Source organism: Somniosus microcephalus, chromosome 3, assembly GCF_052327205.1.
Source record: "Somniosus microcephalus isolate GS21.2 chromosome 3, FLI_Smic_1.0, whole genome shotgun sequence".
NCBI classification, from domain to species: Eukaryota; Metazoa; Chordata; class Chondrichthyes; order Squaliformes; family Somniosidae; genus Somniosus; species Somniosus microcephalus.
Genome location: NC_140989.1, coordinates 194401486 through 194419335, shown reverse-complemented (window position 1 = coordinate 194419335; position 17850 = coordinate 194401486). Strand labels below are relative to the sequence as shown.

The following is a 17850-nucleotide window of genomic DNA, read 5'->3' as shown; positions in this document are numbered from 1 at the left end:
GCTTAGGATATCCGAAAGTGTTTACAGCCAATTCAATACTTTTGAAGTGGAGTCACTGTTGTAATGTAGGAAACACAGCAGCCAATTTGCGCACAGCAAGCTCCCACAAACAGCAATGTGATAATGACCAGATAATCTGTTTTAGTGATGTTGGTTGCGGGGATAAATATTGGCCAGGACACTGGGGAAAACTCCCCTGCTCTTCTTCCAAATAACAACAACTTGCATTTATATATAGTGCCTTTAACATAGTAAAATGTCCCAAGGTGTTTCACAGGGAGCGTTATCACAGGGAGCGTTATCAGACAGCAAACCATGTAAGGAGGGTATTAGGACAGATGACCAAAAGCTTGGTCAAACAGATAGGTTTAAGAAGCATTTTAAAGGAGGAGAGAGGTAGAGAGGCAGAGAGTTTTATGAAGGGAATTCCAGAGCTTATGGCCCAGGCAGCTGAAGGCACGGCCACCAATGGTGGAGCGATTAAAATTGGGGGATGCTCAAGAGGCCAGAATTGGAGGAGCGCAGAGATATCAGAGGATGCCAAAGGATCTTTTTACGACCACCTAAGAGGCCAGACGGGGGCCTCAGTTTAACATCTCATCTGATAGTGCAGAGCTCCCTCAGTACTGCACTGAAGTGTCAGCCTAGATAATGTACAGAAGTTTGTGGAGTGGGACTTGTACCCACAACCTTCTGACTAAGAGGAGAGAGGGGGCTGCCCACTGAGCCACAGCAACAGGCACCATTCTAGGTGCAAGCAGTGAACCGTGGAAATGTTGATGAAGCAGCCTCCTCAAACTCAATACTAGCCTATTCATTCAGCAAAGGACGTTGAGGAAGCTAGTTTTCAGATGCACTTTATCATAAACAACAATGACAATGTATAAACTGAGGTGAAGTAAAAGATCCCCATGGCACTATTTCGAAGAAGAGCAGGGGAGTTCTCCCCGGTGCCCTGGCCAATATTTATCCCTCAACCAGCACCACTATATGCATCTTAAATACAAAGGAAATAAAATTCAAATATGAAGGGAAAGTCAAATAACATGGTGGAGCCTACAGGGACCATTAATACACACAGGGGTCGGACTGTGAAACTGTGGACAGCTTGAATGATGGTGCCTCGAGATTGAAGACTAATAATTAACCAAAGTCAACCCTCCTCCAACAATACTGAGCATAAACTTCGATCAATCAGCATTTAAATCCAATCTGGTTGAATTATTTTACTTGCACTTTTTCACAACACAAAACGCACTATTTAGAAAAGTTGCTCCAAAAACTTTCTTTTATCTGCAATGAAACATCTCCCAATCAATGTGTAGGTGCCCCATTACCTTGAGCAATACTGCTATCTAACAGTATTGGATTTCCCACAGCTTTGGTCACCATTCCTTCATCATTGAAGGTCACTTTTAGATGTCCAAGGTACTTTCCGTATGCGTAGGGCCCTGAACGACAGGAACATCGTTGCCATAGTCTGACCGTACCATGTACGGGTAAGGACCAGCTGGGATATCATTGGAAGGAGCAGTGCCTGTCAAGTTAAAACAAACAATGTAAGCACTGCAGACAGATGTGGACAGCAAAAGTTAGCATCTATTTATTTTCCCTCATAGAATCTTACAGCAGAGAAGGAGGCCATTCGGCCCATTACGCCGCTTTGAAGTTAGTTTCACTCCCCTGCTCTTTCCCCAGAGCCCTGTACATTTTTCATTTTTAAGTATTTATCCAATTCCCTTTTGAAAGTTACTAGTGAATCTGCTTCCACTGCCCTTTCAGGCAGCACATTCCAGATCACAACAATTCGCAGCGTAAGAAAAAAAGCCTCCTTATCTCCCTGTGGCTTATTTGCCAATTATTTTAAATCTGTGTCCATCGGTTACTGACCCTCCCTGCCAGTGGAGACAGTTTTTCCCTATTTACTCCATCAAAACCCTTCATAATTTTGCACATCTCTATTCAATCTCCCCATAACCTTTGCTCTGAGGAAAACAAGCCCAAATTCTCTAGTCTTGCCACATAACTAAACTCCCTCATCCCTGGGTAGCATTCTAGTCAATTTCCCTGCACCCTCTCCAAGGTCTTGACATCCTTCCTGAAGTGTGGGGCCCAGAATTGGACACAATACTCCAGCTGAGGCCTAACCAGTGATTTATAAAGGTTTATCATAACATCCTTGCTTTTGTACTGCCTCTATTTATAAAGCCAAAGATCCCGTATGCTTTTCTCAGTTTCTAACAGTTATTTACTCCCTCACTTGATCCTTGAACTCCACAACCAAGAAAGCAGGTCGATAACTCACTGCAAACATCAGGAGAAAGAAAGGGAAGACTTGCATTTCTATCGCACCTTTCACATCCTCAGGACATCCCAAAGCGCTCTACAGCCAATTAAATACTGAAGTGGAGTCACTGTTGTAATGTAGGAAACACGGCAGCCAATTTGCGCACAGCAAGGGCCCTCAAACAGCAACGTGATAATGACCAGATCATCTGTTTTAGTGAAGTTGGTTGTGGGGTAAATATTGGCCAGGACAACAGGGAGAACTACAATTAGTGCCTTGTAACCTTTTACATTCAACTCAGAGGCCTCGGCTCAGCATCTCATCCCAAAGACAGCATCTACAAGAGTGCAGCACTCCCTCAGTACTAGTCAGCCTAGATTATGTCCTCACAACCTTCTGACTCAGAGGCGACAGCACGACCACTGAGCCAAGGACAGAAAGTATCTCAAGTTGGCTCACCCTTTGATTTCCCATTTTTCAATGTGCGAGATGCCTGGCTTCTATTGTGCACTGTCCTATCTATCCATCTGGGATTAACAACTGAGAAATCAGATACCCTACTTTAGGGGGCAGTTATGCTGCCACTCTGCAGTGACGGGAAACAGTTTCAAGTGACCATTGACATGAAAGTTAGCAGAATAACTCATCTACCAGCTGAGCACACTAAAACCAGGCCATGCGTGAGACTACCACCCCCCCACTCCACACTCTACCTCAACTTGGCACCAGCTACAGTATAACTTATGTTTGGTGCTAAAAAATACACTTAAAAATTGCCAAGGTGCGCCACCCTTTGGTATTACAACCCCCTTTTAAATTATTTTTGTACCTGTCCACTAGTGTTTAGTGATTTTAGGGACCCCTGAACCTCTCGACTCCTCCGTAGTTCCTAGCTTCTCACCATTTAGAAAATACTCTGATCTATTTCTCTTTGGCCCAAAGTGGATGAGCTCACATCTCTCCACACTGAGATTCATCTGCCACAGTTTTGCCCACGATTAGAGATGGTGATTGGCAATGTTCCCTCTAATTTGATAGCCGGTGAGCTGGCTGCGCGGGACCTCCAGAGTGCTGCGTGGCTGCGTGGGACCTCCAGAGTGCTGCGTGGCTGCGTGGGACCTCCAGAGTGCTGTGTGGCTGCGTGGGACCTCCAGAGTGCTGTGTGGCTGCGTGGGACCTCCAGAGTGCTGCGTGGCTGCGTGGGAGCTGCAGAGGGCTGCGCAGCTTAAAGCGAACACTGGTGATGGGTTGCCAGGTTGCTGTGCATGTCGGACATTTGACTGACCAACGAATGGCACTGAAGTGTGGCTAACATTATAGTGGTCAGAGAACATCAAGACATATGCCTAGAATATGGATTGCGGTCAAATTCAAGTGTGATTCAGGCGTGGTGACAGCCGGCAGCACCACAGGAAATTGGTTCGCTGACCTAATTTGCATATTATCGGTGGGCTGCGGGTGCCAGTTACGGCCCAGAGGCAGCTTATTGACCGCGGGGGGCAGCATGCTTGGTCGGCTGGCTGAGGACAGCAGGTGAGTCCTGGGGGAGGGGAACAATCAGGAGATTCTTCATTGGAGCAAAGAAGGTTAAGAGGAGATTTGATAAAGATTGTTCAGAATTTTCAGAAGTTTTGATAAACCATGACAAACCATTTGGTGAGTCGGTAACTAGAAGGCATCAATTTATGAATAACGTCGAAGATGAACCGAGAGGTTTGGAGAATTTATTTTATGCAGGGCATGAAATGTGGTAACAGCTGTGGTGGTGGGAGCAGAGCTCATCGCAAACATGAAAAGGGTGTGGGAGTGGGCGGGGGGAGTGGGCGGGGGGAGTGGGCGGGGGGAGTGGACGGGGAGAATGGGCGGGGGGAATGGGCGGGGGGAACGGGCGGGGGGAACGGACGGGGGGAGTGGACGGGGGGAATGGACGGGGGGAATGGGCGGGGGGAGTGGACGGGGGGAGTGGGCGGGGGGAGTGGGCGGGGGGAATGGGTGGGGGGAGTGGGCGGGGGGACTGGACAGGGGGAACGGGCGGGGGGGGATGGGTGAGAGGAATGGGCGGGGGGAATGGGCGGGGGGACTGGGCGGGGGGAACGGGCAGGGGGAATGGGCGGGGGGAATGGCCGGGGGGGGATGGGTGAGAGGAATGGGCGGGGGGAATGGGCGGAGGGAATGGGCGGGGGGAAGAGCGAGGGGGCATGAGCGGGGGGAATGTGCTGGGGGAATGAGCGGGGGGAATGGGCGAGAGGAATTGGCAGGGGGGAATGAGCGGGGGGAATGGGCGGGCGGAATGGGTGAGAGGAATGTGCGGGGGGGAATGAGCGGGCGCAATGGGCGGGGGGAATTAGCGATGGGAATGGGCGAGGGGAATGGGCGGGGGGAACGGGCGGGGGGACCGGGCGGGGGGACCGGGCGGGGGGGACCGGGCGGGGGGAATGGGCGGGGGGAATGGGCGGGGGGAATGGGCGGGGGGAATGGGCGGAGGGAATGGCCGGGGGAACGGGCGGGGGGAACGGGCGGGGGGAACGGGCGGAGGGAATGGCCAGGGGAACGGGCGGGGGGAATGGGCGGGGGGGGGACGGGTGAGAGGAATGGGCGGGGGGGAATGGGCGGGGGGAATGGGCGGGGGAATGTGCGGGGGGAATGGACGAGTGGGGGGAACGGGCGAGGGGAATGGGTGGGTGGGGAATGGGCGGGGGGGGAAGGTGCGGGGGGGAATGGGGAGGGGAATGGGCGAGGGGGAATGTGCGGGGGGAATTGGCGGGGGTGAATGGGCAGGGGGGAATGTGAGGGAGGAATGGGAGAGGGGAAATGTGCGGGGGGAATGGGCGAGATGTATGGGCGGGGGGAATGGGCGGAGGGAATGGGTGAGAGGAATGGGCGAGGGGGGAATGGGCCAGGGGGAAATGGGCGCGAGGAATGTGCCGGGAAAATGGGCCGGGGTAATGGGCGAGAGGAATGGGCGAGAGGAATGGGCGGAGGGAATGGGCGGGGGGGAAAGGGTGGGGGGAATGGGCGGGGGGGGAATGGGCGAGGGTGGAATGAGCAGGGGGAATGGGCGAGGGGGGAATGTTTAGGGGGAATGGGCGGGGGGAATGGGTGAGAGGAATGTGCGGGGGGAATGAGCGGGGGGGAATGGGCGGGCGGAATGGGTGAGAGAAATGTGCGAGGCAGGAATGTGCGGGGGGGAAATCGGCGATGGGTATGGGCGAGGGGGGAATGGGCGGGGGGAATTAGCGATGGGAATGGGCGAGGGGAATGGGCGAGGGGAATGTGCAGGGGGAATGAGCGGGGGGAATGGTCGAGAGGAATGGGCGGGGGGAATGGGCGAGGGGAATGGGCGAGAGGGATGGGCGAGAGGGATGGGCGAGAGGAATGAGCAGGGGGAATGGGCGAGGGGGGAATGGGCAAGGGGATTGGGCGAGAGGAATTGGCGGGGATAGTGGGCGAGTGGAATGGGCGAGAGGTATGGGCGGGGGGAATGGGCGAGGAGGGAATGGGTGGAGGGAATGGGTGGGCATGGCCGGGAGGAATGGGCGGGGGGAATGGGTGGGGGCAATGGGCGGGGGAAATGGGCAGGGGGGAATGGGCGAGGGGAATGGGCGAGGGTGGAATGAGCGGGGGGAATGGGCGGGGGGAATGGACGGGGAGAATGGGCGGGGGGGAATGGGCGAGGGGGGAATGAGCGGGGGGAATGGGCGACGGGAATGTTTAGGGGGAATGGGCGGGGGAAATGGGTGAGGGGAAGAGCGAGGGGGAATGAGCGGGGGGAATGTGCTGGGGGAATGAGCGGGGGGAATGGGCGAGAGGAATGGGCAGGGGGGAATGAGCGGGGGGAATGGGCGGGCGGAATGGGTGAGAGGAATGTGCGGGGGGGAATGAGCGGGCGGAATGGGCGGGGGGAATTAGCGATGGGAATGGGCGAGGGGAATGGGCGGGGGGAATGGGCGGGGGGAATGGGCGGGGGGAATGGGGGTAATGGGCGAGGGGAATGTGCAGGAGGAATGGGCGGGGGGGATTGGGTGAGAGGAATGGGCGGGCGGAATGAGCGGGGGGAATGGGTGGGGGGGAATGGGCGGGGGGAATGTTTAGGGGGAATGGGTGAGGGGAAGAACGAGGGGGGAATGAGCGGGGGGAATGCGCTGGGGGAATGAGCGGGGGGAATGTGCGAGAGGAACGGGCGGGGAGAAATGAGCTGGGGGAATGGGCAGGCGGAATGGGTGAGAGGAATGTGCGGGGGGGAATGGGCGGGCGGAATGTGAGAGAGAAATGTGCGAGGCGGGAATGTGCGGGGGGAATGGGCGATGGGTATGGGCGAGGATGGAATGTGTGGGGGGAATGGGCGAGGGGAATGGGCGAGGGGGAATGTGCAGGGGGAATGAGCGGGGGGAATTAGCGATGGGAAAGGGTGAGAGGAATGGGCAGGGGGAATGGGTGAGGGGGGAATGAGCGGGGGGAATGGGCGGGGGGAATGGGCGAGAGGAATGGTCGGGGGGAATGGGCGAGAGGGCTGGGCGAGTGGAATGGGCGGGGGGAATGGGCGAGGGGAATGGGCGAGAGGGATGGGCGAGGGGAATGGGCGAGGGGAATGAGCAGGGAGAATGGGTGAGGGGGGAATGGGCAGTGGGAATGGGCGGGAGGAATTGGCGGGGTAGTGGGCGAGGGGAATGGGCGGGGGAATGGGCGGGGGGGAATGGGTGAGGGGGTAATGGGCAAGTGGGAATGGGCAGAGGGAATGGGCGAGGCGGAATGTGTGGGGGTAATGGGCGAGGGGGAATGGGCGGAGGGAATGGGCGGTTGGGAATGGGCGGAGGGAATGGGCGAGAGGACTGGGTGAGGGGGAATGTGTGGGGGTAATGGGCGAGGGGGAATGGGCGAGGGGAAATGGGCGGGGGGAACGGACGGGGGGGAATGGGCAGAGGGAATGGGTGGGTGGGAATGGGCGGGTGGGAATGGGCAGAGGGAATGGGTGGGTGGGAATGTGCGAGAGGACTGGGTGAGGGGGAATTTGTGGGGGGAATGGGCGATGGCAATGTGCGGGGGGAATGGGCGAGGGGAATGGGCAATGGGAATGGGCAAGCGGGGAATGGGCAAGCGGGGAATGGGCAAGCGGGGAATGGGCAAGCGGGGAATGGGCAGGTGGAATGAGAGGGGGGAATGGGCGGGGGGAATGGGCGGGGGGAATGGGTGAGGGGGAATGGGCATGGGGAATGGGCGAGGGGGGTATGTGCGGGGGGAATGGGCGAGGGGAATGGGGGAGGGGAATGGGCGAGGGGGGAATGGGCGAGTGGCATTGGCGGTGGGGTATGTGTGAGAGGAATTGCCAGGGGGAATGGGAAGGGAATGGGCGGGGAAAACGGGCGGAAGGGAATAGGGATGGGAATGGTGAGGGGGGAATGGGCGAGGGGGGATTTGGCGGTGGGGGAATGGGCGAGGGGAATGGATGAGGGGCAATGGGCGGGGGTAATGGGCGGGGGAATAGGCAAGGGGGGAATGTGCGGGGGGAATGGGTGAGGGGGAAATGGGCGGGGGAATGGGCGAGGGGGAAATGGGCGGGATGAATGGGAGGGGGGAATGGGCGAGAGGAATGGGCGAGGGGAATGGCAGGGGAATGGGCCGGGGGAACGGGCGAGGGAGGAATGGGCGGGTGGAATGGGCGGGGCGAATGCGCGAGAGGAATGGGCATGTGGAATGGGCAATGGGGGAATTGGTGGGGGGATTGGGCGGGGGGGAATTGGCGAGGGGAATGGGTGAGGGGAATGGGCGGAGTGAATGGGCGGTGGGAATGATCGAGGTGAATGTGTGGGGGGAATGGGCGAGGGGGAAATGGGCGGGGGAATGGGCGGAGGGAATGGGCGGAGGGAATGGGCGGAGGGAATGGGCGGAGGGAATGGGCGGGGGGAATGGGCGAGGGGAATGGACGGGAGGAATGGGTGGGGGGAATGTGCGGGGGAAATGGGCGGGGGGGTTTGGGCGGGGGGGGCATGGGCGAGAGGAATGAGCGAGAGGGGAATGGGCGGGGGGGAATGGGCTAGAGGTATGGGCGGGGGGAATGGGCGGGGGGAATGGGCGAGGGGTTTGGGCGAGAGGAATGGGCGAGGGGGGAATGAGCGGGAGGAACGGGCGAGAGGGATGGGCGAGGGGAATGGGCGAGGGGAATGAGCAGGGGGATTGGGCGGGGGGAATGGGCGGTGGGAATGGGCGAGAGGAATTGGCGGGGATAGTGGGTGAGGGGAATGGGTGGGGGAATGGGCGAGGGGAATGGGCAAGGGGGGAATGGGCAAGGGGTTTGGGCGGGCGGAATGGGTGGGCGGAATGGGCAAGAGGATTGGGCGAGGGGGGAATGAGCGGGGGAATGGGCGAGAGGAATGGGCGAGGGGAAATGTGCGGCGGGAATGGGCGGGGGGAATGGGCGGGGGGGGAATGTGAGGGGGGAATGGGCGAGGGGGAAATGTGCGGGGAGGGAATGGGTGGAGGGAATGGGCGGAGGGAATGTGTGAGAGGAATGGGCGAGGGGGGAATGGGCCAGGGGGAAATGGGCGGGGGAAATGGGCACGAGGGATGGGCCGGGAAAATGGGCCGTGGTAATGGGCGAGAGGAATGGGCGGGGGGAATGGGCGGAGGGGAATGGGCGGAGGGGAATGGGCGAGGGTGGAATGAGCGGGGGGAATGGGCGGTGGGAATGGGCGGGGGGAATGGGCGGGGGGAATGGGCGGGGGGAAATGGGCGAGGGGGGAAATGGGCGAGGGGGGAATGTGAGAGAAATGTGCAAGGCGGGAATGTGCGGGGGGAATGGGCGAGGGGAATTGTCGGGGGGAATTGGCGAGAGGAATGGGCGAGGGGGAATGTGCGGGGGTAATGAGCGACTGGAATGGGCGAGGGGGGAATTTGCGGGGGGAATGGGCAGGGGGAATTAGCGATGGGAAAGGGTGAGAGGAATGGGCAGGGGGAATGCGCGAGGGGAATGTGCAGGGGGAATGGGCGGGGGGATTGGGCGAGAGGAATGGGCGGCAGAATGGGCGAGGGGGGAATGAGCGGGGGGAATGGGCGGGGGGAATGGGCGAGAGGAATGGTCGGGGGGAATGGGTGAGTGGAATGGGCGGGGGGAATGGACGAGGGGAATGGGCGGGGGGAATGGACGAGGGGAATGGGCGAGGGGAATGAGCAGGGAGAATGGGCGAGGGGGGGAATGGGCAATGGGAATGGGCGGGAGGAATTGGCGGGGTAGTGGGCGAGGGGAATGGGCGGGGGAATGGGCAGGGGGAATGGGTGAGGGGGGAATGGGTGAGGGGGGCATGGGCGGGTGGGAATGGGCGAGGGGGAATGTGTGGGGGTAATGGGCGAGGGGGAATGGGCGGAGGGAATGGGCGGAGGGAATGGGCGGGGGTAATGGGCAAGGGGGAATGGGCGAGGGGGAATGGGCGGGCGGAATGGGTGAGGGGGGGAATGGGCGGGGGGAATGCCGAAGAGAATGGGTGGGGGAATGGGAGGGGGTAATGTTTAGGGGAATGGGCGGGGGGAATGGGTGAGGGGAAGAGCAAGGGGGGAATGAGCGGGGGGAATGCACTGGGGGAATGAGCGGGGGGAATGTGCGAGAGGAATGGGCGGGGGGAAATGAGCGGGGGGAACGGGCGTGCGGAATGTGTGAGAGAAATGTGCGAGGCGGGAATGGGCTATGGGTATGGGCGAGGATGGAATGTGCGGGGGGGAATGGGCGAGGGGAACTGTCGGGGGGAATGGGCGAGAGGAATGGGCGAGGGGGAATGTGCGGGGGTAATGAGCGACTGGAATGGGCGAGGGGGGAATGGGCGGGGTGAATTAGCGATGGGAAAGGGTGAGAGGAATGGGCAGGGGGAATGGGCGAGGGGAATGTGCAGGGGGAATGGGCGGGGGGGATTGGGCGGCAGAATGGGCGAGGGGGGAATGAGCGGGGGGAATGGGCGAGGGGAATGGGCGAGAGGGATGGGCGAGAGGGATGGGCGAGAGGGGAATGGGCAATGGGAATGGGCGGGAGGAATTGGCGGGGTAGTGGGCGAGGGGAATGGGCGGGGGAATGGGCAGGGGGGGAATGGGTGAGGGGGGAATGGGCGGGTGGGAATGGGCAGAGGGAATGGGCGGGTGGGAATGGGTGAGGGGGAATGTGTGGGGGTAATGGGCGAGGGGGAAAGGGCGGAGGGAATGGGCGGGTGGGAATGGGCGGAGGGAATGGGCGGGTGGGAATGGGCGGAGGGAATGGGCGGGTGGGAATGGGCGAGAGGACTGGGTGAGGGGGAATGTGTGGGGGTAATAGGCGAGGGGGAATGGGTGAGGGGGAATGGACGGGGGGAATGGGCAGAGGGAATGTGTGGGTGGGAATGGGCGAGAGGACTGGGTGAGGGGGAGTTTGTGGGGGGAATGGGCGAGGGGGAATGGACGAGGGGGAATGGGCGAGGGGGAATGGGTGGGGGAAATGGGTGGGGGGAATGGGTGGGTGGGAATGGGTGAGAGGACTGGGTGAGGGGGAATGGGCGGGGGGAATGTGCGGGGGGAATGGGCGAGGGGAATGGGCGAGGGGAATGTGCGACCGGGGAATGAGCGAGCGGGGAATGGGCAAGCGGGGAATGGGCAAGCGGGGAATGGGCAAGCGGGGAATGGGCAGGTGGAATGAGAGGGGGATGGGCATGGGGAATGGGCGAGGGAATGGGTGAGGGGGGTATGGGCAGGGTGAATGGGCGAAGGGAATGGGCGAGGGGAATGGGCGAGGGGGGAATGGGCGAGGGGGGAATGGGTGAGGGGCATTGGCGGGGTGGTATGTGCGAGAGGAATGGCCAGGGGGAATGGGAAGGGAATGGGCAGGGAAAACGGGCGGAAGGGAATGGGCGAGAAGAATGGGCGGGGGGAATGGGGAGGGGAATGGGCGGGGGGAATGTGCGGGGGGAATGTGCGGGGGACTGGGTGAGGGGGAAATGGGTGGGGGAGAAATAGGTGAGGGGGAAATGGGCGGGATGAATGGGAGGGGGGAATGGGCGAGAGGAATGGGCGAGGGGAATGGCGGGGGAATGGGCCAGGGGAACGGGCGAGGGTTTGGGCGGGGGAGGAATGGGCGAGGGAAATGGGCGAGGGGAATGGGTGAGGGAGGAATGGGCGAGGGGGGAATGGGCGAGGTGTGAATGGGCGAGGGGGGAATGGGCGAGGGGGGAATGGGCGAGGGGGGAATGGGCGAGGGGGGAATGGGCGAGGGGGGAATGGGCAGGGGGAATGGGCGAGGGGGGAATGGGCGAGGGTGGAATGGGCGAGTGGGAAATGGGTGGGGGGGATGGGCGAGGGGGAATGGGCGAGGGGCGAATGGGCGAGGGGGGAATGGGCAAGGGGGGAATGGGCAGGGGGAATGGGTGAGGGGCATTGGCGGGTGTGGTATGTGCGAGAGGAATGGGCGGAGGAATGGGCGGGGCGAATGCGCGAGTGGAATGGGCGGGAGGAATGGGCATGTGGAATGGGCAATGGGGGAATGGGCGGTGGGAATGATCGAGGTGGATGTGCGGGGGGAATGGGCGAGGGGGAAATGGCCGGGGGAATGGGTGGGGGGAATGGGTGGGGGGAATGGGCGGGGGAATGTGCGGGGGAAATGGGCGGGGGGGTTTGGGCGGGGGGGGAATGGGCGAGAGGAATGAGTGAGAGGGGAATGGGCAGGGGGAATGGGCAGGGGGAATGGGCAGGGGAGAATGGGCGAGGAGAATGGGCGGGGGGAATGGGCGAGGGGAATGGGCGGGGGAATGGGCGAGGGGAATGGGCGAGGGGAATGGGCGAGGGGAATGGGCGAGGGGAATGGGCGAGGGGAATAGGCGAGGGGAATAGGCGAGGGGAATAGGCGAGGGGAATGGGTGTGGGAATGGGTGTGGGAATGGGCAGGGGGAATGGGCGAGGGGAATGGGAGGGGGGAATGGGAGGGGGGAATGGGAGGGGGGAATGGGCGAGGGGAATGAGCGAGGGGGGAATGGGCGAGCGGTCAATGGGCGAGGGGGGAATGAGCGGGGGGAATGGGCAGGGGGAATGGGCGAGGGGAAGAGCGAGGGGGAAATGAGCGGGGGGAATGGGCAAAGGCGAGGGGTATGGGCGAGGGGGGAATGTGCGGGGGTAATGGGCAAGGGAGAATGGGCGGGGGGAATGGGTGAGGGGAATGGGCGGGGGGAATGGGCGGGGGGAATGGGTGAGAGTAATGGGTGGGGGGAATGGGTGAGAGGAATGGGCTAAGGGAATGGGCGGTGGGAGTTGTTGAGGGAAATGGGCAGGGGAATGGGCGAGAGGAATGAGCAAGGGGCGAATGTGCATGGGGAATGGGCAAGGGGGAAATGGGCGGGATGAATGGGAGGGGGGAATTGGCAAGAGGAATGGGCGAGGGGAATGGGCCAGGAGAACGGGCGAGGGTTTGGGCGGGGGAGGAATGGGCGAGGGGAATGGGCGGGGGGAATGGGAAGCGGGGAAACAGGTGGGGGGAATGGACGGGGGTATGTGCGAGGGGAATGTGTGAGAGGGGAATGGGCGAGGGCGGAATGGGCAGGGGGAGTGGGTGGGGGGGAATGGGCGAGGGGAATGGGCGAGGGGATTGTGCAGGGGGAATGGGCGAGGGGAATGGGCAAGTGGAATGGGCGGGGGGAATGGGCGGGAGTCATGGGCGGGAGTCATGGGCGAGAGGAATGGGCGGGGGGAATGGGCGAGGGGAATGGGCGAGGGGAATGGGCGAGGGGAATGAGCGAGGGGATTGAGCGGGGGGAATGGGCGAGGGGAATGGGCGAGGGGAATGGGCGAGGGGAATGGGCGAGGGGAATGAGTGGGGGGAATGGGCGGGGGGAATGGGCGAGGGGAATGGAGGTGCGGAATGGGCGAGGGGAATGGACAGGGGGAATGGGCGAGAGGAATCGGCGGGGGGAATGGGCGGGGGGAATGGGCGAGGGGAATGGGCGAGGAGGGAATGGGCGAGGAGGGAATGGGTGGGGGGAATGGGCGAGGGGAATGGGCGAGGGGAATGGGCGAGGGGAATGGGCAAGAGGAATGGGCAAGAGGAATGGGCAGGGGGAATGGGCAGGGGGAATGGGCGAGGGGAATGGTCTAGAGGAATTGGCGGGGGGAATCGGCAGGGGGAATGGGCGGGGAGAATGGGTGAGGGGAATGGGCGAGGGGAATGAGCGAGGGGAATGGGCGAGGGGAATGAGCGAGGGGAATAGGCGGGGGGAATGGGCGAGGGGAATGCAGGAGGGGAATGGGCGAGGGGAATGGGCGAGGGGAATGGGCGAGGGGAATGGGCGAGGGGAATGGGCGAGGGGAATGGGCGAGGGGAATGGGCAGGGGGAATGGGCGAGGGGAATGGGTGGGGGAGAATGGGCGAATGGATTCGGCGGGGGGAATGGGCGGGGGGAATGGGCGAGGGGAATGGGTGGGGGGAATAGGCGGAGGTAATGGGCGGGGGGAATGGTCGAGAGCAATGGGCGGGGGGAATGGGCGAGGGGAATGGGTGAGGGGAATGGGCGAGGGGAATGGGTGGGGGGATTGGGTGAGGGGGGAATGGGGGAAGGGAATGGGCGAGGGGAATGGTCGAGGGGAATGGACGATCGGGAATGGGCCGGAGGAATGTGCGAGGGGAATGTGCGGGGGGAATTGGGCGAGGGGAATTGGGCGAGGGGAATGGTTGAGGGGGGGAATGGGCGAGGGAGAGAATGGGCGGGGGGGAATGGGCAAGGGGGGGAATGTGTGAGGGGAATGGGCGGGGGAATTCGGCTGGGGGGGAATGGGCGAGGTGTAATTGGACGGCACTCACCTAGCGCGCTGCTTGGAATGTGTAATTGGAAGACCCTTTTGCGTATAATTTCTTTTTACACAGGAGTTGTTGTGATCTGGAATGCGCTGCCTGAAAGGGCGGTGGAAGCAGATTCAATAGTAACTTTCAAAAGGCAATTGGATAACTACTTGAAAAGGAAAAATTTGCATGTCTATGGGGAAAGGGCTGGTGAATGGGACTAATTGGACAGTTCTTTCAAAGAGCCAGCACAGGCATGATGGGCCAAATGGCCTCCTTCTGTGCTGTGTGATTCTATGATTAAGTCACGATTGACAGAGAGAGTTGGATGAAAAGTTTACCTGTGTAAAGAAAAGTGTTGGAGTGTCCTCCCACCACAACATCAACTCCCCTCACTTTCTTTGCAATTTGTTTGTCCGTCTTGAAGCCTGAATGACCCAGGGCGATAATCTTGTTAACCCCCAGAGTGGTGAGTTTGTTGACTTCACGCTGCACGGCTTCAATCTCATCCTCGAAGATTAGATGCGGCCCTGCAGTTCAAAAAACATATTTGGTGGCCGTTTCAGAGCTCCGTAACACAGTGAATCTCAGCCTCCAATGGTACATCCTAGGGTTTTGAAAGAGGTGGCTATAGATTGGTTGTCATCTGGAAGGTAGCAAATGTAACTCCGCTATTCAAGAAAGGAGCGAGAGAGAAAACAGGGAACAACAGGCCAGTTAGCCTGACATCAGTAGTAGGGAAAATGCTGGAATCTATTATTAATGACATGGTAAAAGGGCACTTAGAAAATAATAATAGGATTGGGCAGATTCAACACGGATTTATGAAAGGGAAATCATGTTTGACAAATCTGTTAGAGTTTTTTGAGGTTGTAACTAGTAGAATAGATAAGAGGGTACCAGTGCATGTGGTGTATTTGGATTTTCAGAAGGCATTCGATAAGATGCCACACAAGAGGTTCTTAAACAAAATTAGGGCTCATGGGATTGGGGGTAATATACCAGCATGGATTGAGGATTGGTTAATGGACAGAAAACAGAGAGTAGGAATAAACGGGTCATTTTCTGGATTGCAGGCTGTAACTAGTGGGGTACCGCATGGATCATGCTTGGGCCTCAGTTATTCACAATCTACTTCAATGATTTGGATGAGGGGATCAAATGTAATATATCCAAGTTTGTTGATGATACAAAGCTGGGTGGGAATGTAAGTTGTGAGGAGGATGCAAAGAGGTTTCAAGGGGATATAGACAGGCTAAGTGAGTGGGCAAGAACATGGCAAATGGAATATAATGTGGAGAAATGTGAAGTTATCCACTTTGGTAGGAAAAATAGAAAAGCAGAGTATTTTTTAAATGGTGAGAGATTGGGAAATGTTGGTGTTTGTGCCCTCGTACACAAATCACTGAAAGTTAACATGTAGGTACAGCAGGAAATTAGGAAAGCAAATGTTATTTTGGCCTTTATTACAAGAGGATATTAATATAAGAGCAAAGACGTTTTACTGCAATTATATAGGGCCCTGGTGAGACCACACCTGGAGTATTGTGTAGAGTTTTAGTCTCCTTACCTAAGGAAGGATATACAGGTACTTGCCATAGAGGGAGTGCAACAAAGGTTCACCAGACTGCTTCCTAGGATGGGGAGATTGAGTAGACTAGGCCTACATTCTCTAGGGTTTAGAAGAATGAGAGGTGATCTCATTGAAACATACAAAATTCTTACAGGGCTTGACAGGGTAGATGCAGAGAGGATGTTTCCCCTGACTGGGGAGTCTAGAACAAGGGGTCACAGTCTCAGAATAAGGGGTCGGCCATTTAGGACTGAGATGAGGAGAAATTTCTTCACTCAGAGGGTGGTGAATCTTTAGAATTCTCTACCCCAGAGGGCTGTGGAGGCTCAGTCATTGAGTATATTCAAGACAGAGATCGATAGATTTTTGAATATTAAGGGAATCAAGGGATATGGGGAAAGTGCAGGAAAGTGGAGATGAGGTAGAAGGTCAGCCATGATCTTACTAAATGTCAGAGCTGGCTCGAGGGGCCAGATGGCCTACCCCTGCTCCTATTTCTTATGTTTTTATGTACCCACCTGGGTCTGAGAGCATCGGGGTTTCTTTGCTGGTGTATCCAACCAAACCAATCTTCTGTCCACCAACGTTTAGGATCTTATAAGCCTGATAGTGGCCAGTGAGGGTTGCCGATAGCTGTTGATCAACTTTTATATTCGCGCTCAGTACTGGGAAAGAAACATTCTGAAGGAAGGGGTACAAGAGGCCGTCCACACCATTGTCAAATTCATGATTTCCCAGAGCCTACAGAACGGAACAGCAGTCAAGTTACAAAGTTAAAAAGAAAAAAGAGTAACCAAACTCATTCCGAGAATCAAAACTGTCCTGTTCACAGACCTGGATTCAGTCTTGTTCCCACTTTTTTTAATGACTATATACTTTGCTGAATTTGCTACTGTTGAACAGTCAGTGCGAATGGAGAAGGAGGGGGAAACTGTTGTAGTTTTGGTCATGAGTTCAGAGGCTCTCTAAATGAAAACCAAAAGTGTTGCCGCTGCCTCCAACTCAGTGTCTGTCACAATGGTGAGAACATTCACTCCCAATAAAATAAAGGAAAATGCTTGTGGGGGATTGAGAGATCGTGGTGTTTTAGCTGATAATAGTTTACTGTTATATTTTTCCATTTGAATTATAATGAGGGCAGGGTGCTAGAATTTTATTTTACAATAAGAAACATTGATACTGTTTCTGTTAACTTTGCCTTTGTCCTTTGGGCTGGAAAGACTGTAGCTAAAGCAAATCCACAAATTTAGCAATAGGTTGGTTCCTCATTCTGCTGTCATTTGTCTTTACTGTCTTTGCTAAGTAGAGGCACACTTCCACTCTCTCATCAGCGTGGCAGTCTATCTGAAAACAACCTAACTGATTGATATGGCAGTCAGCGGTAACAGTTCAGAGTGATTGATCTCGTAATCCAGTAGATGAGGGGAGGGGGCAGCAGTTTACACACTAGCTGCTGGAAGGTATAATTAACTAAAAGCTTGTCTCCCTGTTTGTTGAGAAAGGGCAATAATAAGGACTCTGGATAATCCTCTGGTTTTGCCAAATATCTTAAATCTGTCCCATCTGGTTACCGACCCTTCTGCCATGGGAAACAGTTTCTCCTGATTTACTCAAAACCTTTCATGATTTTGAACACCTCTATTAAATCTCCCCTTAACCTTCTCTGCTCTAGGGAGAACAATCCCAGCTGCTCTAGCCTCTCCATATATCAGTGGTTGTGCCTGAGTTGTTAACTTACAAAACTTATCAAGGTTATGGGGAAAGAGCAGGGGAGTGGGACTAATTGAATAGCTTTTAAAAAGAGCCGGCGGAGGCACGATGGGCTGAATGGCCTCCTTCTGTGCTGTAAGATTCTTTGAGTGTCAGCTCAAGGAAACAGGAATGTTCCTGGATCTGTCAGCAGTTTAAAGGTTGAAAATCTTTGGGAGAAATAGATAATAGAGATACGAGTAGGTTATTTGACTTGACCAAAGATCTAGAGGAGACACACACACATATTATAAGTGGGGATTTTGAACTCCTGGGTGGAAAGCTGGTGGGATCTGTGGGACACCCACCTGAGAGCTGCACTGTGAGGCCTTGGTCCATTTTAATGTTCGGGCTTCATTAACATACCACCGACCAGCTGCTGCCTTGAGTGTCCAGAGGCAACTTGCTGGCTTTGGGCCTGTGAGGTAAGTCGGCACGCCGGGGGAGGAGCGGGGGGGTCATGAGGGTTTC

General features: G+C 57.2%; 1 protein-coding gene across 2 annotated transcripts in view; it reads right to left on the bottom strand.

Annotated features, from left to right (window-relative positions):
* Nucleotides 1-1334: 1334 nt before the first annotated feature.
* The window catches only part of nt5e (5'-nucleotidase, ecto (CD73)), a 114338-nt gene continuing 97822 nt past the window's right edge, over nt 1335-17850 (bottom strand). Inside the window, exons 2-4 of one of the 2 annotated variants that reach the window (XM_085982059.1) lie at nt 16149-16371; nt 14399-14587; nt 1335-1537 (exon numbers count right to left, since the gene is read on the bottom strand). In XM_085982059.1, the coding sequence (XP_085838185.1) occupies nt 1416-1537; nt 14399-14587; nt 16149-16371 (534 nt within the window). In that variant the 3' untranslated portion in view covers nt 1335-1415. The remainder of the gene's footprint in view (nt 1538-14398; nt 14588-16148; nt 16372-17850) is intronic. The other variant, XM_085982060.1, reaches the window with a different exon arrangement.